This window comes from Carassius carassius, chromosome 19, assembly GCF_963082965.1.
Source record: "Carassius carassius chromosome 19, fCarCar2.1, whole genome shotgun sequence".
NCBI lineage: Eukaryota > Metazoa > Chordata > Actinopteri > Cypriniformes > Cyprinidae > Carassius > Carassius carassius.
This window is the reverse complement of record NC_081773.1, coordinates 5,216,550-5,238,668: the sequence shown is the minus strand read 5'-3', so window position 1 is coordinate 5,238,668 and position 22,119 is coordinate 5,216,550. Positions and strand designations below refer to the sequence as shown.

The following is a 22,119-nucleotide window of genomic DNA, read 5'->3' as shown; positions in this document are numbered from 1 at the left end:
TGGTTCATGTAGGCCATGTGCTAAAGGACATCCCTCCCCTCCATTCATCAAGAAGCTCCTGGTCAGATGTGGCTCTTCAGGCAAACAGCCCATGGACTCCTTACTGTAATGTTCCCATTGGTCCTTTGTTACTACATCTCACCAAGTCTTAAATCAGCCAGAGTGAAGTTTGCATATTGTAGAAATCACTCCCTCTTGTAGAGAAGACTACTCAAACTGACCCCTCTCTCCTAACCTTGTGACGATTGCACAGAGCAGATGTTCTCACTTTACTCTTAATTTCTTCTTTCTCTGCACATGGTGTGGCTCCAGGCAGGGCATGAAGATGAAGATCTAATGATTCCCTGGCCTTTTAGTGCAAACCAAAGCTCAGTTTTAGCTCAAAGTTGGATCGGGACAAATACCACACACGCGTCTCCTCCCTTTTGTTATTGGGAGAGTTCTTTTGTCTCTTTTTGTTGCTCTGCTTGCAGAGGCCTAAGGTTCCATTCATATTCAGATTTTAAACTATTAATTTTCACATGGACCCTTCGCCAGTGTAAAAAATGGTTTTGCAATGCATGCTGTGACTCCCTGAAGCATTACAATGGTCTAGATTTGTCACTTTGGCAAATTTCCTACAATGGGACCCCTTTCATGGCCCTCTGTCAGGGTTAGGATAACTGTATTATGCCTCTCTTTTGTTCAAGTTGTGTTGGTTTTGCCACCTCACAAAGCTCAAACATCTGCTATCTAGGCCGTGCACGTTTCTGTGCTGATGTAATGCCGCATGCCCGCTCTGGCTCTCCTACTCTCCTCTTTTCCTCGCAAGTCTCTCGCAGGCCTCCGCCCAGAGCCCAAACCTCCATCAGATGGACTCTATATTTTTGGGGGTTACAATTTTTGGTGTATCAGTCTGTTCTGCTCAAGATATAGTTTGTAGTGTTAATAGTAATACTTGTGTTAGTACATTATCTTCATAATATAAAAAATTGTTCCCAACCTAGTGAGCTGCTTTGACAGCAGTTTGCAAAAAGACTGTTGACTGGAGTTACTCTTTTTTTTTTTTAATGAGAGTATAATATTTATTTGGAGTGAAAGCAGCTATTAAGAGTCCTGTACACAGTTTTTGCAAATTAGAAGCGATGTGTGGCAGCTTCATGGCAATAGGAGTTTGTCTGATACAGCTGGTTGTTGCAGTTGAGTAAAAACCCTTTTACTTTATATGTTACTGATTTGAAACCCTCTACAAAGGCAGCTTTATGTGCCATACAAATATCCCTATTTATACAAATCTCAGAGGAAATTCACAAGAGTTTAGCATAAACATTTTGCAGTTGGCTTACAATGCAGTTCTCAAAGCATAAAAAACTTGTGTATAATAATTGATAAAACTGTTTTTAACCTGTACTGTTATATAACTGTTTTTCCACCTCATTAAATGGATGTTTTTATAAAAGTGTGGTCACTTTTAAGCTTGCACACCAAATTTCCGCAGGTGAATGCAGTCATTTCAAGATGAACTTGAAAAATCTCAACTTGAAAAATTTGTTGCATTGACCAATGTAAAGCTACTATGTTTGAAAGTGGTATTAAAGTAACAGATACTTCATACATAGCTATATTGGACAATGGACTTTTCTTGTCAGTTTTGGCAATGTGACCACACCTTTAGGATTTAACCAAAAGGTGGCATTTTAGAATGTAACAATTATCTACACACTTTTGGAACAGCCTACAATGCCTTAAAATGCTTGATCTGTGTAGGCATTTTGCAAGATTTTGGAGCCATAGTGTCGGAATATGGTCTTTCATTTGAGCTATTTACCCATTTCAGTAAGCTAAAAAATCCTGGCATGTCTTTGACCCATTTTAGAGCTTAAGTATCCAAATGTATGCATGTCACATCAGAGATGGCTTTTGTCATGGTCATTAAGAATCATTTGGTCATCAAAGCAAGATATTCCAATCAACCTTGGATCTGCTATCATTGTTCTGGAGCTTTTGTTTTGTCGTACACATGTATACCACTAGCTCTCCATGAAGCTGATCAGTCCAGAATTTTATTCGTCTTAGAGGAGGGGAACTACATGCAACATTTCCCTCACAATCAGACCTATTATTAGTGGTGGTTTTGGAAAATTCCTCAGTAATGATTGCAGAAAAGTACAGACTGTGAGGAAACTGGGAGGTGGAATAAAATGGGTTGAAATTAGCACTGTTTTTAGGCAGTGTGTAGTCCAATTTATTTAGAGCTGATCACTCACCCTGGAAGAGTGTCAGTCAGTACTGCAACATTTACTGACCTACAATCTGCCCTGAGACTGATGTTTTATTTTTTTTTCTTCCTCAAATGAATCATTTACAATTACATCATTGTTAAAGTGCCCACTGGGTTATAGAATCATATGACCTACTTTTCTTTTGTTTACTGTCCTGGAATTTATGGAGAATGATTCTAATTACTGACTCTTTTCATTCAGAAGCTATATCCCGTTCGTTCTCGATCAAGAATAAAAACACAAATGTAATGGTCCCCAGTATAGACTGTTAACACTGAGGAATTTCTTTTGTCCACAACTGATGCCTCCATCAATAAAAAATGAATTTGCTGCAAAGCAGAATGATTCAACTGACTATGTGCTGGAGGGTTGTGACTGAAAAATGGAATCTAGGTATGTTAGGAAAGATCAGCACTGTAGGGGAAAACAATGGTACATGCAAATAATAAAATACAACTAACCATATACTCATGCATAGTTAAACCTAGCCTTTTCAAAAGTCTATTCTAATGTGCATGTGAATTAGTAGTGCTATACACTTCAAAGTTTAAATGAAAGAACAATATTTAGTTATGTTTAAAGGATGTATGTCTCCTAGTTTTTCCAGGAATTTACTGATACACTGGTGTGACAGTCATTGACGATTCCCAAATCTAAACCATGCATTGCCTATCCTCTTATCAAAGCGTATAGCAAAATGCTCTCAATTTAGCATCAGTTTTTTTTTTTATAAGGTCTAGATGGTGAAAGTAAATTGCTTATACAAATTGAGTAGAAGAGTGAAGACAGGTGCCTAATTGCAAATAAAAGTTTTGCTTTGTCAAACCTTTAAAACCTGAATATTCTCTCTCTCTTCTCAGTTATGCTCTGGCAGATGAGGCCTACCGGTCCCTGCGGGATCAAGATAAAGACCAGTGCATTCTCATCACTGGAGAGAGCGGGGCAGGAAAAACGGGTAAGACCACTTAAAAATATTTAAACACGAGTCAAGCTAATCAGTAACTAATTAAACATTAGTGATGCTTCAACTTTGATATATTTAAGTTGGATTAATCTACAATCTGAAGTAATGATTTTGATTAAATTCGTTTTGCGGACTAACATACCTCTTTGAAGTGTGCAGTCCATCTGTGTTGGAGCTTTTTCAAAAATGCATTTAGATTCTTCATGTCAAACTGTTCATCTGCCGTTGGGACTCAGATCAAAATCTACAAATGGGGAGCAGGTGCTGTGTTTCTGATAATTTATTAGCCAGTCATTACTGTATTTAGTGTTTTCATTCGGCTCCCATCCAGAGTTTACTTACGGATGCAGTTTCATATTCTCCCTTTCGAGACCTTTTCCTTTGTGTTTTAATAGCAAGTTGCTAATTGTTTAGAAACGTTGAGTAATTAAGTTGTGCCTGCCTATCAGTCTTTACAAAAGAAACATTTGCTTTAGACCAAGTAGAGATGATCAAACAATGAATGACCTACAGATTTAAAAATTAGGTAATATAAACACAATTTTTTTTTTAATTGCAAGTTGCATCTTGCATGCGAGTATAATATTGTGATTTTCTGACTGAAAATGTGTTCGAGTTTGTTCATGTCAGCTCAGCTCTATAATGTTCTTTTGGAAGAAGCTGTTTTATTACTTTACAAATGCTGATGTTAAACCACAGCCATTTAGCAGTACAAATCTGGAGTCCTCTTGGTTTAAAATGGGCATCTTACTGTGCCAACCATTGAAAACCAGGACATCCAACAGTCAAGGCAATGAGATACATGGGGATTGTGGTAATCCACATCCACATACTGCAGACTACAGAGCAAGAGATATGAAAATCATTCACTGTTAGTCAAGGACACAGTGTTAATTTCAAAATGCTTTTCTGCACTAATGAAAATCTGCTCAGAAATAAATGAAATTGTGCTCACTTATTCAGTGTTCAAGCTATGTGAAATGAGGGGTTATAGCATTATTTTCTATCTGCTTGATTATCGCTCTGCCATCCCTTCATGTATTAGGCTTGATCAAAATATTTCATACTTTAAGTCCTGTGAATTGAGCAGAATCCAAAAATAGCCATAAATCTCTAAAACATAAGTGGGCGTCTTTCCCTTCAGAAAACATTTCATATCTGCACTTCTGTGCACAAGTCACTGCTCTCAGGTCCAGACATGAGAAAGTCATTAAGCGTCGAACGAGATAAATCTTACACAGCCGTAAGTGCCAAGTAGATTAAAATCATTCCATGTAAAAACTAAAACAGAGTTTGAACGGTAATAAAAATAATAATGATAATCACTAGTTTAACATAATTATGGCAGGCTTTTACACTATTCCACTTATTTTTTATTTTTTTTATTTACTAAATGAACAAATTTAGAAAATATATGTATTACTTTTTTTTTGTTAAAGTTATATTTGCCAAACTTGAAATTGACACACAGGCTTTCCCTTATATATGAGTTGTTCTGTCATCTCTTCATAATTAATAGTATCAGCTCTTTAAACGGCTGATCTCATAGTTGGCTTTGAAAGAATGAGGGAGTCTGGGTTCTCATGTGAGGTGGGAAAGGCGTTCGTTCCCTGGAGGATGGGTAGAGTTGATGTAAAGGGGATTTTTGGGGTGAGGTCTCGTCTAGAAGATGACCCCTGACCTCATTCTTCTGTGGTCTGTTTTTCAGAGGCTAGTAAGTTTGTGATGTCATATGTGGCAGCAGTGTGTGGGAAGGGCCAGGAGGTGAACAAAGTGAAGGAGCAGCTGCTTCAGTCCAATCCTGTGCTTGAGGGTGAGTCTTCCACATCTTCTGTTTTTGCACCGATTACCTTTTCTATATGTAGTTTCACATCTTTAAGAGATTCAGGTAACTTGTCTTGCCTTAAAACTGAGACATGGAGTGTGCTTGAATGTATCAGGTTCACCTTCTTGAAGGCAAGTTTGGGAGTAGATGATTCAAGACCTAGATCATATGAGTGTTCCCATAATCTCGTCCCACTTTCAACTAAAGGGCAAAAACAGCATCTTGGTCCCTGTTGGCAATGAGACAGCTGTGTTTTTATGTGGGGCCATGAACAGGAAATGCCCATAAGCAATGAGATGGAGATGAAGTAGGAATGTCCAGTGCTTCTTGGCAGCAGGACTCAGAGCAGAGTGAAGTACCACATCTGTGAGAGTTTAGCTGCTGGAAGTAATGAGCCCCACTCTGGGGGTCCTGCACATTTCCTGCTGCATGTTTCTCTACCATAGACTCTCTGTATATATGTATTTTATATAGTGAGATTGTGTTCAGAAGGAAAATGTAAAAAATGTGTTATATATATATAATGTCGTAATAATGAATAATAAAGATTCTTTGTCGTTTTTGGTTCCATTAAGAACCTTTAAAAAACTTTAAATTGCACAAAAGGTTCTTTTTCTAACTTCGCTCGGTGTTTCACTATGGGAATCGCTTTGGGCGTGACCAATTACGGAAGCTCCTATGCCACCACGTCTGTCTTTGACAGACAGGTCGACCTGAGATCCGGCTCCGCCCCCACCTATATTACTCAGGTCGACCCCTACGAAGTCATTCTCGCTTTCTTCCCGTGAGGGACTACAAGCTCTCTCAGCACGTCCGACCTTGTCGCTGATTTTGCTTAACTGTTCAACAGGCAGGCCGTCATTGGTTTTCGCCACCGAACGCGACATCAGTCGATTGGATTGGGACTGTGTTGAGTGTCACACCGAATAGTGTCCGCGTCAAGGCGAGCTATTCTGTTCAGAATATCGCGTGTTATCATGACGGTAGGATTTTCAGTGGTGTCAAGCCACCGTAGGCTTTACGCGTCAGGGCGAGCCGTGAAAAGGGCTAACTACCCTGTGAACCATCAATCGGACTAACGTGTTGTGACGAGTCTTCGAATCACTCCTCTCTCCAGCCGTCATGTCGACAGTCATTACCCCCGCCAAAGGGAATGAGTCGAAGAAGGAACCCGCACCCCGCCCGTGTCCATCATCATGTGGAGCAACCGTCTCGGGCAGGGATCCCCATCCCATGTGCATCGTGTGCATGGGCGCTAAGCACGCTCAAACGACGCTTGTGGACCCACAAACGTGCGTTCACTGTGCGTCATTGCCGGTTAAAATTTTAGAGAGAAGGCTTAGAGTGGCGGTGGCTAGCCAGCAGGACCCATGTCTGACTGGAGCCATCGCGAAAACTAAGGCTAACAATCATCAGCGAGCTACCACGACGAGCTGGGCTGAGATGATGGAAGCTGAATCCCCGGATATGCCTCCTCTGTTCGATGGCCTTCTCTCACACGAGGAGGAGGAGCCGGGAGACGAGGACGCAGAGGGCGATGCTAACTCTGACCTCCTCGACTTGGACATGGACGAAGAAGAGGAGGAAGACAACGCTCTCTTCCCCGTCCAGCAGTCGAGACCTCCTAGCGTGACTGACGCTGGCTCTCAGGCAGACAGTAACCTGCACGAGGTATGCAAGCGAGCCGCGGCTAAACTAGGCCTAGCGTGGCCTGCGGCCCAGGATTCAGAAGGAGCAGAGAGGGACCTTTATGACGGGAAAAGGCTTCCGCCTGCTCAAACCACAACGAGACAACTCCTACCCGCCGTGCCGGCGTTCATGAAGGAGATGTCCCGCCATTGGGGTAGCCCCTTTAAGAGCAAACTCCCGACCAAGGGATGCTCTTAACTTGAGATCCAAGGGATGGGAGAGCTGGGGCTGGCCTGACCCCCAGCGATAGAGTCTTCAGTGGCCTATCACCTCCATCCGAATCGCCGATCTATTTCTGCCTCTTCCCAAATTTCACTGCCGAACAAAATGGAGCGTCTGACCGCGTCAGTCTATCAGAGGATGTACAAGTATGCGGCGCAGTCAGTGTGCTCGCTGAACGCGGTGACTTTACTGTCAGCGTACCAGGCGGAGATTTTGGAGGAGATGGGGCGACAATTAGAAACGGGAGTGCCGAACCCAGCTCTCTGGGACGAGATATGTGTGGTAAATGACCTGATTTTCCGCTCTTCTCGTGGCGCTGTTCAGGGCTGTGGCCGTGTTATGGGCTTGGCCGTTTCAGGTGAGAGAGCGTTATGGCTGAACCTGTCTGGATTAAGCGACGCTCAAAAAGCTGAGGTGATGGACGCTGCGTTCGAACCAACTAAGGGCCTTTTCGGACCAGCTCTCGAGAAAATGAGAGAAACCAGCACCCTCAGGAAACAGGAGGACGAGGCTTTTAACCTCTGTTAACCGCCCAAACAAACACCGCGACCACCCTCTCAGCCAGCACGGCAAGGCTTTGCAGCAGCCGCTGCGGCGAGAGGGAGACAGACGGGAGCTAGGAGTGTGAGACCACCTCCCAGCGGACAACAATCTGGCTATCGTCCGAGATCTGATGGCTCCGGACCCTGGGGGAAACATTCATTTGCGGCCGCGGCGGCGAGAAACCGCCCACCCCACCCCGAGGATCGGAAGAAAAAGCGTGCGACCTGACACGCGAATGTTCCCCTTCACTTCTCTCTCCGCCCACAAAGAGAAAGAGGAGGTCCAGCCCTGTTGTTCTCAGTTCAGTAAGGGCTCCAGCTATAAGCAATCAAGTTCGAAATGTTCTCCAGTGTCACCAAGCACTCACACGGGGTTTTCAAACGCCCATCAGTTCAGGGGAATGTTTAATAAAAAATGCATTATCGCATCCAGGCCACAGGCTGAGGGCGATAGGATCCCCCAACTCATTAAACACAATAAATGTTTCACTATCGCAGCCAGGCAGACAGCCGAGGGCGATAGATTGCAAAAAAATCCAAACATTGGGATGTGTATCCCTAGCCTCTCCGCTGGAGGGAGCGCGCGCGTCTCAAAAAGGGGTCAGTGCGGAGACGGTAATGACGTCATCAAAGCGCGCCTGCGTTGGGGAAGTATACAGGGGACCTCTCTCGGCTTGCATACTCAGTTGGCGCACATGCGCAGCTCATCCGTGGGTTGTAAACACAATTTCACGGGGATACAGGCTTCAATTTGCCATGAAACCACCCAGATTCAATGGTATAATAGCCTCAGTGGCCGAGGGAGAATCAGCTCGCGTCCTGACGGCCAAAATAGACACTCTTTTAGACAAACGAGCCATAAGAGTAGTGCCAAAGGAAGTGAGCTGTCAGGGCTTTTATTCCCGTTACTTTGTGATCCCAAAGAAGGGGAGCACATCTCTGTGCCCAATTCTAGATCTACGTGTGTTAAACAAGCACCTACGGAAATATTCATTCAGAATGTTGACACACAAAACACTTTGTCGAGCCATCCGCCAGAACGACTGGTTTGTGACGGTCGACCTGTCAGACGCGTATTTTCACATAGATGTTTACCCGTCTCACAGGAAGTATCTCAGGTTTGCATTTCGAGGCACTGCTTATGAATTTCAGACGATGCCCTTTGGTCTGTCTCTAGCGCCAAGAGTATTCAGCAAATGTGTGGAAGCAGCACTTTTCCCGTTGAGAAACAAGGGGATAAGAATACTGTCGTACATAGACGATTATCTGATATGCGCCTCGTCAAAAGAGCAAGCAATCAAAGACGCAGACATGGTGTTATTGGATCTCGACAGCTTGGGATTCAGAATAAACATGGAAAAGAGCCGCTTAGAGCCAGTTCAGCACACAGAATATCTAGGGCTCAGTATAAACTCCCTCTCGTATCCAGTCACTCTGACAGAGAGGAGGATCGCGTCATTCACTCAGTGTCTCTCCCGTTTTCAGACGGGGAAAATTGTCCAGTTCAGACTGTGCCTACGAATGCTGGGTTTAATGGCTTCAGTGATATCTGTAGTACGGCTGGGACTTCTAATAATGAGAGACTTTCAGCGCTGGGTCGCGCGTCTGTGTTCTCGGCGTCATCTCAGCCGACAGGTGAGAGTGACTTATGCGTGCGTCAGAGCGCTCAGACATTGGGAAAGCCCCGCGACCCTCAGATCGGGGATTCCCTTGGGGGCAGTGTCATCAAGAGTCACTATGACGACGGACGCATCATTAAAGGGCTGGGGAGCGGCGCTGATGGGCAGAGCTGTGAACGGCGTTTGGTCTCCTCAGCTGATTCACAAACACATAAATTACTTGGAATTATTGCCAGTGTTTCTAGCGCTGAAACATTTTCTGAGCTTCATCAGGGGTCAGCATGTTTTAGTGAAAACTGACAATTCCACAGTGGTTGCTTATATCAACCGACAGGGAGGCACACGCTCTCTTCAGCTGCACCAGCTGGCAAAAGAGCTGATTGTGTGGTGCGACATAAGGCTTTTATCCATCAGGGCAACCCATGTTCCAGGGATATTGTACAGGGGGGCGGATTTATTGTCCAGAGGAAATCCTCTGTACGGAGAGTGGAAACTTCATCCTCAGGTGGTGAAGCAGATATGGCAGAGATACGGCCAGGCGGTCGTAAATCTCTTCACCTCGCAGGAAAACGCTCAATGTCCTCTGTACTTCTCTCTGGCAGACGGAAATGCACCGTTGGGTGTGGATGCTTTAGCCCACCCATGGCCAAATGTTCTGCTGTATGCATTTCCCCCTCTGAGCCTGATTTCACCCACTCTAGCCAGAGTGAGGGAAATGGGATTGTCACTGATACTGGTAGCCCTGCGTTGGCCATCCAGACCTTGGGTGGCCGAGATAGTTCAACTACTATCGGGTCAGCCGTGGCCCCTCCCTCCCCGGAGGGGGGGAAATCTACCATCCTCACCCAGACAGGATAGCTCTCTGGGCCTGGCCCGTGAGAGGTGGAATTTAAATGCAGCAGGCCTGCCCCCATCAGTCATACACACTATACAGAGTGCAAGAGCCTCTTCCACTCGTTCACTGTATAGTAATAAATGGCGAGTCTTTGAAGAATGGTGTGGACGGAGTCATATTGTCCCTTTTCAATGTTCAGTGAGGGACATATTATGTTTCCTGCAGGATCTGTTAGATAAAGGGAAAGCTTTTTCTACGATAAAGGTATACTTAGCAGCTATATCTGCTTGTCATGTGGGGTTTGGTGACAAGACAGCAGGTCAGCACCCTTTAATAAGTTAATTTATGAAGGTGGCACGACGTAAGAGGCCAGTGGCCAGGCGAATGGTCCCATTGTGGGATTTGTCTACAGTCTTAGAGGCCCTTTCTCAACACCCTTTTGAGCCGTTGGAAACTATAGGGTTAAAGCTTCTCTCTCTTAAGACAGCACTACTGTTAGCGCTGGTGTCAGCTAAGAGGGTGAGTGACTTACAGGCGCTGTCGGTCAGCCCGTCTTGTCTGCAGTTTTCTACAGGGTTGACAAGGGTTTCCTTTCGCCCTAACCCTGCTTTCGTACCTAAAGTAGTGGATTCGTCATATAGATGTCAGACTACGGATCTTGCAGCTTTACACCCTCCTCCGTTCTCTTCTCCGGAGGATAGGAGGTTGAATGCCTCGTGTCCTGTACGGGCACTTCGTGTGTATGTAGAAAGGACAGCAGGTTTCAGGAAAAATGATCAGCTGTTTGTGTCATGGGCTACTCCTCACAAAGGGAAGCCATTGTCACGTCAGCGACTGTCCCATTGGATTGTAGAAGCTATTTCCTTAGCATATGAATGCAGAGGTTCCCAACCTCCCGAGGGCTTAAGGGCCCACTCCACTAGGGGCATGGCGACGTCATGGGCCTTACTTAGGGGCGTTTCGGTCCAGGAGATCTGTGCTGCAGCAAGCTGGGCCACACCACACACTTTTGTGCGATTTTATAGACTGAATGTGTCTGAGCCATCCTTAGCTCATACAGTGTTAGGAGCCAGCACGTCGAGTCTCATATGATTGGTATAGTGTACATTGCAATCTGGGAGTGGTCTATATCTCCCATAGTGAAACACCAAGCGAAGTTAGAAAAAGAACGATGGGTTACTTAACGTAATCCCGGGTTCTTTGATAACAGAGTGAAGTGTTTCACCAACACTTCCCTCCTTGCATAGGAACGGGAAGAAATCTCTCTGAATGACTTCGTAGGGGTCGACCTGAGTAATATAGGTGGGGGCGGAGCCTGATCTCAGGTCGACCTGTCTGTCAAAGACAGACGTGGTGGCATAGGAGCTACCGTAATTGGTCACGCCCAAAGCGATTCCCATAGTGAAACACCTCACTCTGTTATCAAAGAACCCGGGATTACGTTAAGTAACCCATCGTTTTTTATAATAGAAAAAAAGGTTCTTTAGACCTGAAGAAAATCATGAAAACTCCCTGATATTGTGACAATTAACAAATCCTAAAGACTATAGACTATACTATAGAGTTTCTATAACAAGGATAATATATAGTGCATCTCAGAAAAATAGAATAATATCATTAAAAAAGTAAAACATTTTATTAACTTTTATATATTCTAGATTCATTACATATAAAACATTTCAAAAGTTTGCTTATTTTTATTTTGATGATTAGAGGATGAAAGTCAGGAAAAACCAGTGTCTCAATATATTGAAATATTTACATTTGAGTTTCATTAAAAGACCATACATGCAGTATAAATCCCAGGTATCTCTTGCTCTTTGAAAACAACAATAATGGGGCTGATTTGGCAGTGGCCCAGAAGACAATCATTGCCACCCTCTACAAAGAGGGTACAGTAAGTCACAGAAGAGTGACTTGGCCAGAGGAGAACTGGCCCCCCAACTGAGCCTTGTTTCTCCCAAGGTTTTTTCTCCATTCGGTCACCAATGGAGTTTTGGTTCCTTGTCACTGTCGCCTCTGACTTGCTTAGTTGGGGACACTTCATTTACAGCGATCTCATTGACCTGATTGCAACTGATTGCACAGATATTATTTAAGCTGAACTGAGCTGAATGATGACATCATGAATGATGAATTCAATGGTGAACTGCCCTTAACTGTCATTTTACATTAACACACTGTTTTCCTAATTAATGTTGTTCAGTTGCTTTGACACAATTTTTTTGTTTAAAGCACTATATAAATAAAGGTGACTTGACAGAAGGTCATTACTGAAAGGGCTGGCTGTTCACAGAGTGCTGTATCAAAGCATATTATGTGCAAAGTTAACTGGAAGGAAGAAATAGAGTAGGAAAATGTGGACAAGTGACAGGGATTACCGCAAGCTTGAGAATACTGTCAAGCAAAGCCGATTCAAACACTTGGTAGAGCTTCACAAGGAGTGGACTGAAGCTGGAGTCAGTGCATCAAAAGTCACCACACTCAGATGTCTTCAGGAACAGGGCTACTAAGCCACTTCTGAAACAGAAACAACGTCAGAAGCTGTTACTCAGTTATCCAAAGTCCTCTTTTCAGATGAAAGTAAATTAAGCATTTCATTTGGAAATCAAGGTCTGGAGTCTGGAGGAAGAATGGAGAGGCATAGCATCCAAGCTGCTTGAAGTCCATTGTGAAGTTTCTAAAGTCAGTGATGATTTGGGTGCTGTGACGTCTGCTGGTGTTGGTCCATTGTGTTTTATCAAGTCCAAAGTCAATGCAGCCATCTAACAGGAGATTTTGGAGCACTTTATGCTTCCATCTGCTGACAAGCTTAATGGAGATTCAAATGTCCTTTTCCAATAGGACTTTAGCGGTTGCCAACAGTGCCAAAACCACTTCCAAGTAGTTTGCAGACCATGATATGGGGAGTTTGTGCTAACGTAGCCCCAACCAAGTATTGAGTGCATAAATTAACATACTTTTAAATAAATTGAACATTTCTGTTTTGCAAATCCTTGCATGGTTATTCTAATATTTTGAGATGCTGGATTTTTGACTTTCATGAACTGTAAACTCTAATCATAAAATTTTAAAACAAACCAAAAAAACTTTAGAAATGTTTTACATTAAATGTAATGAATCTAGAATATATGACAGTTTCCGTTTTTTAAATAATTTACAAAACAAATGAACTTTTTCAATGATATTCAAATTTTGAGATGCACCCGTGTGTGTGTGTGTATATATATATATATATATATATATATATATATATATATATAAGGAATCTAAGATATGGTCATGCAGAATAAGGCACTGATATGTGCTTTACTAATGAGCAGACTATATGCTGGTGGTTATAAGCAGCTACTTCTTAAAGTGGAAGGTTGCATTATGGGATACATTATTCTGTGCATTGTGCTTTTTTGTATACTGCAAATGTATTAGGTCATCTGGATATTTCATGCATGCAGAACATTATTATTTGTACATAACATAACATATTTGTGTTTAGCTTGTGGATCAAACTGTAAAGCATGACTCTGGCAATGCCAAGGTCATGGGTTCAGCTGATAAAATGTAAAGCTTGAACGCAAATTCTGAATGCAATAAACTGCTTAGGATAAATGTATCTGCCAAATCTGTACATGTACATTCCATTCAGTGTACATTAGAGTTAACGAAGATATTCATTCATGTTTAAAATGGACGCATTATTGAAGGACATGTGGAATTGTTTTTATTCATAATTTTAGGCCATCTTATGCTCCGTGAATATGATGAAATGCACCTGAGAGGATCATTTTTCCACAAGATTGCATCAGTCAAAGTAGAAATGTAGTGCTAAATGAATCTGGCTTGACTAACTTGCATGTTATTCCATTGCAGCCTTTGGGAACGCCAAAACCGTGAGGAATGACAACTCGTCTCGATTTGTGAGTGTCTCTCTTTTTTTTTTTTTTTTTTTTTTTTGACAGAATACTTTACGAGTGTTTTGATGCTGCTCCTCCCTCTAGAGTGTGTTTGCTTTAGATTAGATCAACATGGACTTTTGATCCGTAATGTGAACACAGGCAAATTATTCTATTACTTTGTCAACCCACCCCTATAGTGATGCAATGCTTTTCTTGGGAGTTTGATTTTGCAAAAAATATACTGCAACATTTCTGGTTTGCTTTGTGTTCTGCTGCACATCTGGCCCTATTCTGACACAGCAACACTAGAGTGATTGCTCTTCGTGCGTATAGCAAGATTCAGACAGAAATCTGTGTAACCTCTCTGGCAACCACCTCCAGATGCCTTTTGAGTCGGTTCTTTTTTTTCCTGTTGTCCATGAGGACAGACTCCCACAATGCCATTTGCACAGAGCACAGAGATTAGCACAGTTAAATATCTCTGTTTATGCAAATGTGTTTAATGCTGCCGCTCTTTGACAGTCTGGCCCTTTTCCGGATGTCCGTCACAGCCTGACCACACAAAGTAAAGATACTGAGCTATAGAGTGTGTACTTACAGAGGTCAGACCAAACAGCATTGTCCAGAGTGTGCTTTCAGAGGTTCAACAGAGGTGCTGTTCAGTTTACATAACAGGGAACATAGAACAGTGCTGAGGCAATGTTGTCGTTGTTGACGTTTATCCTCAGGAAAACTTACCAGATCTAAATTTTACTAGCTCGTGGGTCAAAATTGAGTTTGTGCACTCTTTCTAGCTCTTGCAATCACCCACATGAGACAATCAGTGTGTTACGTAACAATCTTTTGCTATGAACCATTTATTTCTGTGACTTTGTTTTAAAACCTAGCCTAAATATGTATGTATGTATATATGTGTGCGTGTGTGTGTGTGTGTGTGTGTGTGTGTGTGTGTAGATATATAGATATAGATACAGTATATAGATATTGATAGGTAACATTTTGAGGTACAATTTTGGATTGTAAGGCAGCATTGTTTCCTCTGTGGCAAAGGCCATCCCATAACACATATTGTCTAGGACATATAATCTAGGATGGTTGCTTTGGTGAGAGATATGGTGGAAATAATAAAAATGGCATAAAATATACATAGTATACATATTCATAGTAATTTATATCAGGAAGGCAGGTAGAATATGTTTGACGTGGTTCAATTTCATGTGAGATGAGTTCCCTTGGTAAAACCACTCAAGTTCAATTTGAGGATTTTTCCAAAATAGGACAAGCGGTGAAAAAAAAACTATTTTATTAGTAACAGAATAGCAAAGACAACATAATTTCATGGAAATAACAGCTGCAACATACTTTGCATGTGTGCATAAGAATGCATGTTTCTAGGTGTAATATCGAAAACAATGAGCCATTATTTGGAACCTCAGTGAAACAGATTTAAAAATATGTATATAACTGCAAGCACTTTACAAGTGAGAGAAAACATGCAATATGGATGCAGACAAACTCATGAAGACAGGCATTGAAAAAAATGCTGTGCTATCATCCTTTATTACTAAGAGTAACAGACAAAATCATAAAAAAATTAATAAATAAAAAAAGAAACTGTAGTCCTACAGACTGATTTACAACACGTGAATTCATTCATTTATCCCGAAATTAGTGACTGGTGAAGAGGGAGAAAAATTGAGTAGCCTATATTTTATAGTGATAAAATATATATATATATATATATATATATATATATATATATATATATAAATCTCAAATGATAGCTAAATGGTTTGCAATGATTAATTTTAAATCTAGATTAAATGAAGGTTTATCTAATAATTCTGTTGCACAAAACTTGAAACCTGAAAAAAAAAATAAGCAGGTTTACATTTTTACCCATGGATTTAAATTATATGTAAGATTAACCTTAATCATGTTGCACCATAACTTTAAACTCAGATTTAAATTTGGATTATGACTTAACTTTAAACTTAAAGGAGGTTTAAATAAAATGCACATGCAAATAAAATATGTAACTGATCCAACAAAAACAGTAGATATCTGACAAAAACAGGTCTCAGAGAAGTGTTTATTACAAATAAAAATGTCAATAAAAGCACATTTCAAATGCTATACTGTTACAACTTTTCAGAGTTACAAGTAATTTTCAGCTGTTGCTTCCTGTGCTGTAGGAGTTCTAGGAGTTTATTCAGCAGCCTCTGAGGCGGTTTCCTTTTTGAAGAGCTGTTTGATATAAATAAAGAGGGAAAAATGTAACTGGCTCCAGAGACACTGGGCATACTGTTCCTTTCCCAAATAGTGTGTAGGGACAGAAAGACCAAAAAAGTTTCTCTTACAATTACAGCAGTAAAAAAAAAAAGCCTATGCTCCCACAGCAGTCCATTACTCCATTGCAAATCTATGTATGATTGGCAGCGTGTGGAGAATTGAGGGATTCTTTTTTTTCTTCTCCCATTTGCCTCACAGAAGGCTCAGATTTCATCCCTATTTGCAGTGATCGCTGCCCTCGTTGTCATGCGTCTTTTCCTACCACCAAGAACCACAAAAGAGCCACGTGGTTCTCCGCAGCAAGCCTGCCATTAGTACCAAAGGCCTTGATGCAATGCCACCATTGCTTCTTAGACCTTAGCATCTTAGTAATATCTTATTTTGACTTCACAGGAAGGCCATTTTAAACGATAATAAAGAGCCATGTCATCAACTAACCTACCCATGCACTTTTTATGGGATGTGCTAACAATTTCTTCTCTTTCTACAGGGGAAGTACATGGATGTCGAGTTTGACTTCAAAGGAGACCCCCTTGGTGGAGTCATCAGTAATTGTGAGTATAATTACAAGGTGGAAAGCAAGGAGTATCCCTGTAATACTTCCCAAGTAGAAATAAAGAAATAGTCCACCCCAAATCTGTCATTATTTATTCACTCATGTCGTTCCAAGCCCATATGCGGTTTAATTATGTCTAAAATGCAAAAGTCAGAAAAATGTTCATGCAGCTTTTGTTCCATACAGTAACATTGTGATTTTGACTGTCAACCTCCCAAATGTACAAAACAACCATTATAAAATAGTCAAAATGACTTTCTTTAGAAATTCTCCTTTTGGGTTTTCTGAAGAAAGGACATGTAAGTGCACAGGCAACATGCAAGGGAGAATAAAAGATGATAGAACATTTTAATTTTAACTTTTTTTTTCCTCTCTAAGAATTTTATTCAAGTGGCTGTGTCTTTACTTTAGCTCCCAGCTGTGTGCTCTCAGAGAGGGTTTTGGGAAACTGCTGCATTTATACACACACAAACCATCCAGAATGTGTCCTTATTTCGTAGCACCATAGCAATGGTTCCTGTAATATGCCCCTGAGCCTATCACTCAATAAATTCAAAACCAGACCAGCAGTGTAGTTGGCTTGGCACACATGCTCTTGACTGTTGAAGCCAGTGGACCATTTAGCTAAATTTTTCCGCATGCATTTGGTTCATGTATAGTACTGAGTAGTAATGTGTAGTTAAAATTATTAGGAATGGTGACTTAAAATACGCCCAGTCTCTAATACATAACTATATATTTTAACATTGAATAATGATAATGTTGACAACATTGAGAGTGCATCTGTTTTTTACATGTCAGCTAACCTGTTAAATAATTGCTAAAATAGCAGGCAATTTCTAAACTGTAGAAACATTTATCTGGTCAAAAATGTGATTTATGCCACTATGACAAGTTACCTTAAAATCTTTAAATGGAAACGAAAGTGCTACCATTTGGCATGGAGAGATAATTGAGAGATAATTAATCCCACAGCAACTTCCTCTAGCAGTTGACACAGTTTGTCCATTTGCTCATTGATTTGATGAGAGTTTGTAACCTATATAGTACAGCAGTTTGAATAACCAGTCGATCAGATAGTAGAACCGATCGGTCTCCCACTCTTAATGATGCTGATGTGATTTATCTACAGCACTCCATCACATGCAGGGGAGTCACTAGATCTAATTGACAATTTTTTTTTTGTGCTGATATTTGGATCAGCACAGAATTACTTCACTTGACAATTACCCCTTCAGCTCCGATATAGAAACGCCTCTGCTTGGGTATATGAACACAGTGACTTTACTTGAGGATAGCAAGACCTTCACCTGTTTTTCAGTTATCTCTTATTTTGACTCCACAAACATATACAGCGAAAGACACAGGAAGTGGGAGCAAAATGTTACTATGATTAGAAAAGCTTTTAACAGACCCAGAGTTTTCACTGAAGTCTGGGTAGAGTTGCACCAGTCGTTCATAATTTCAGGAACACAAAGTAGTTGTAACTCTCTCTTCCTAATTTGTTCTTAAAACAGAACGTAACTATGTGTAGTTCAGTATTACGGCATTTACCCTTAATGATCCAATAGCATACTAACTTATTTTGCCTCAAATAACTAATGGCACAAATATTCATTTGAATTAATAAACTACATATTAACCAAATATTTACAGAAACCTCCGATCAGGATAACAGTTTGAATAAAACAGCAGATTGACTGAATTGCAACAATAAGCGCTTGTTTTAGATGACAGACTTCAATCCATTAGACACTAATAAAGAGTAAAATATATTTATAAGTATTGGACAGATCATTAATTAATGACACCAAATAAATTGACTTTTATTTGTTACGAGTTATGTTTGACATGCACAAGGCTGAACGATGTACATAGAGGTGCATTGTTTAGGTCAAATTTGTGTTAAAAAAAGTTGTTACTCCTGGTTGAAATTTCTGTAAATATTTTGTCAATAAGTAGAGTTGCGTTTCAAGTTTAATGGTGCAATGCAAAAAAAATTTCTAGTGCATAAGTTGTAACTTCTACTTTATATCAAAACTAGGTTAAGTTTAACTTACGCACATGGCCGTAGCCATGCTTTGAAAATTAGTGAGGTTCTGGGGGCTTCTATAACGGAGTGTCTATTTACATTAAGCTTTGTTGCCTGAAGCCATTTACACTTACTCGACCCATCAACATGTGATTCGGCTAGTCAACACTACAAAGGACAACCAACAATCATCAGCTCTATTGGCGCAGATGTTAAAACATGTGACGGGTTCATTTTGCCGTGTTCGACCTGGGTTTGAATCTGCCTTTTGGGGAACTTTTTTTCTCCCTTTTAAAATTTCAAATCACATCAGAAAAGCATTTATTTTCAATGAAAATGAAGAATATAATAAAGTTGAAAAAAGCATCGGGTAGGGTTAGGATAGGTTTATAGAGGGCTTTATTGTCCCAATGGGGTGGCATCCATTTATTTGAATTAAAATTAAAATTTACACTCAAATTAATATTGCATACTGTATTACAGTGTACTGTACTACAATATTGAGGTGCAGATAATTGTCACTATTTGTAATAAGTAGTAAAATTTTAACACAGTGTAAATAGAATCTGTAGCTATTTGCACTTAGTGTAAATATCATTGTGACGAGTGGAGCTGGGCCGAGAGCCGTGGGACGAGTCGAGGCCGGTGGAGTAATTGGAAATGAGCGACACCTGCGCCACTCACCGGTCTCGAGTCCCACGGAGGAGCTCTGGAAGGATAAAAAGAAGAGTTACGACAGTGAAGGATGAGAGAGGACCTGGCCTTGGCTTTATTTTTGTGTTTTGATTTTGGTTTGTGTGCGGCAGTTGTCCACGAGGGGGTTTATTTTATTATTAAAGTTTTATTTAAAATGTTCGCCTGATCCTGCCGCCTCCTTTCTATATGGCCCCCTTATTATAGAATTGTACTATAATAACCCCTATAAATACAACAAATTATATACACCATTAACACTTTAAAAGATACAGAAATGTAGATGTTTGTGAAAGATGTTTTCTCTGTTTTGGAGGGATGTTCATTTTTAAATTATACCCTATTATTTATATATACTTTACTATATTTATGGGGTGGATAATTTTAGCAGTTGTTTATTATTCATGCAACCGTACATATTGCTGTTGTAGTTTTTATTTATAACCATTATTTAGCTGATAACATTGTCTAGTGCTCTTATGAATGTTTATAGCATGATTTGTGAAAGTTTAACTACTATACTGAATGACTTAGCATAGATTTCTTAATGGCCACTGTTTGCGTATTTCATTTTATTCTGTACACTACTTGTTCTATATATATATATATATATGTATGTGTGTGTGTGTGTGTGTGTGTGTGTGTGTATATATATATATATATATATATATATATATATATATATATATATATATATATATTAGTTTAAGTGCTAGTGATACAATGTTGCCAGTTATTGATATTAAAATAAACAAAATCCTTTAAATAAATGAAATAAACAGTAATAATCAAATAAAGATATCGCTGACCCTAAACCGCAACTTCCTAATTTAGTAACTTTCTAAAGTGTCAAATTAAGTGGAAAAGACAAGCCAATATAATCCGCTTATAATAGCTGGATCTGGCAACACGACTGTGTCCTTGCTCTCGCTCACAACACTCCAAAGACTCGTTCACTTCGGCAGCGTCTCGTAGCGATCATTTTCATACCACGGACTATAAACATTCTGAATTAAACCGAATTATAAATGACATATAAAGACATTCAATATGAGGACTTTAACAGCAAATTCGTCATTCAGAGAACAAATTATATTTTTGAACATGAACAATTTACAGAGGTCCCAGACCTCTGTGACCTCATAGCTGGCTGTGGGCCTGCTTATGCACAGCTCGTGCAATTGGCCCCTGCTGTTCATATAGTCTGCACAATAGAATCTATTGTGATTGCTTCAAAACAACCAAGTTTCATGTCTACATACAGGCTATAAAAGGATGCTACAGACTGCTTTGAAGCCTGAGGGCTTTCCTCCAAAGTAAGAAGCAGTCTTAGTGTCATCTGATACAGCATCATTTTCTTCACTAGAAACTGTTTAAATGATTTGAGCAAACAGACTTTATTCCCAGAACTCTGTTCTTAAACCTACTGAGCAGCCTAAACTGAAATTATCAATATCAAATCAAAAAAGCGAATCAAAACAGTTTTGCCACAAAGTGAGGTTGGATTAAAAACAGTGGACTAAACAATACACTAAATGTAGAATACTTATTTTAATATCTTTAATTTTAATATTTCAATATCAAACTTAGTTATTTGTAACAATGTATAGGAGAAAATCCCCTAAAATGGCACATTCTGTTCAGTTATCTTGCTCTAGGGTTATATGCAATAATTTGTCCTGTGTGAATCGCCACATAAAAGGCAGCTCGCAGTAAGGCAGCTTGCTAGGTTTTTGAGTAAGTCAATTCAAATCAATGCAGAGAAGAACGACTTCTAATTTTTGATTGGAGGACAGGAGTTACTGGCTATTACTGGAGTTGTGTTAAAGCAATAACAAAGGTCTGCGAGTGTACAGAAGGTGGAAGGTCAGAGTGGAGTCCCCTCAGGGATGAACTTTTCCTGCATTCCTCAGACTCATCCTGCCTCAGACGCTACTCTTACACCAGACAGCATGAGTTATCTCTGGAAGTTAAAGATGAGGATTGGGGAGAAGAGAGGCAAGGGATATTTGGTTATTGTTGGGGTAGATTCCACAACAGGGGATCTTTAATAGGGCTATAAACTATTACTGAGCTTGTGGCCCACAGCCAATAAGCCACTGCTGTGACAGGCATCAGATAAAACAGGAAGTGACAGCTGCTAATTGCCATCTTGCTTTTAAAAATAGACATTTTAGTTTAGTGTATGTATATGTGACCCTGGACCACAAAACTAGCCTTATATGTCAGTTTTTTACGAAATTGAGTTGTATACATCAGGTATAAATAGCAGAAGAAGCTTTCCGTTGATGTATGGTTTGTTAGGATCTGACAATATTTGGCCGAGATGCAACTATTTGAAAATCTGGAACCTGAGGGTGCAAAAAAATAAAAAAAAATAAACAGAAAATAACCTTTAAAGTTTTCCACATAAAATTCTTATCAATGCATATTACTAATCAAAAAATAAGTTTTGATATATTTACAGTAGGACATTTACAAAATATCTTCATGCAACATGATCTTTTTGGCATAAAAGAAAAGTTTATAATTTTGACCCATACATTGTTTTTCTTTTTGGCTATTGCTACAAATAAACCTCAGCGATTAAAAAGGTTTTATTGGTGCTTTAATTCATAGATGATACTGCTGCACGAGTTGCTTTATAAACAATGCTTCATATCTTATATCAAGCTAATAAATGTTATTGATGA

The 22,119-nt window shown here is 40.3% G+C and overlaps 1 protein-coding gene across 5 annotated transcripts in view; it reads left to right on the top strand.

The window, feature by feature from the left end:
• myo1b (myosin IB) overlaps window positions 1-22,119 on the top strand; it is an 84,060-nt gene that overhangs the window by 33,009 nt on the left and 28,932 nt on the right. For all 5 annotated transcript variants that reach the window (XM_059499585.1, XM_059499589.1, XM_059499587.1 and 2 more), the window contains exons 4-7: window positions 3,122-3,216; window positions 4,934-5,038; window positions 13,828-13,874; window positions 16,636-16,699. In XM_059499585.1, the coding sequence (XP_059355568.1) occupies window positions 3,122-3,216; window positions 4,934-5,038; window positions 13,828-13,874; window positions 16,636-16,699 (311 nt within the window). The remainder of the gene's footprint in view (window positions 1-3,121; window positions 3,217-4,933; window positions 5,039-13,827; window positions 13,875-16,635; window positions 16,700-22,119) is intronic.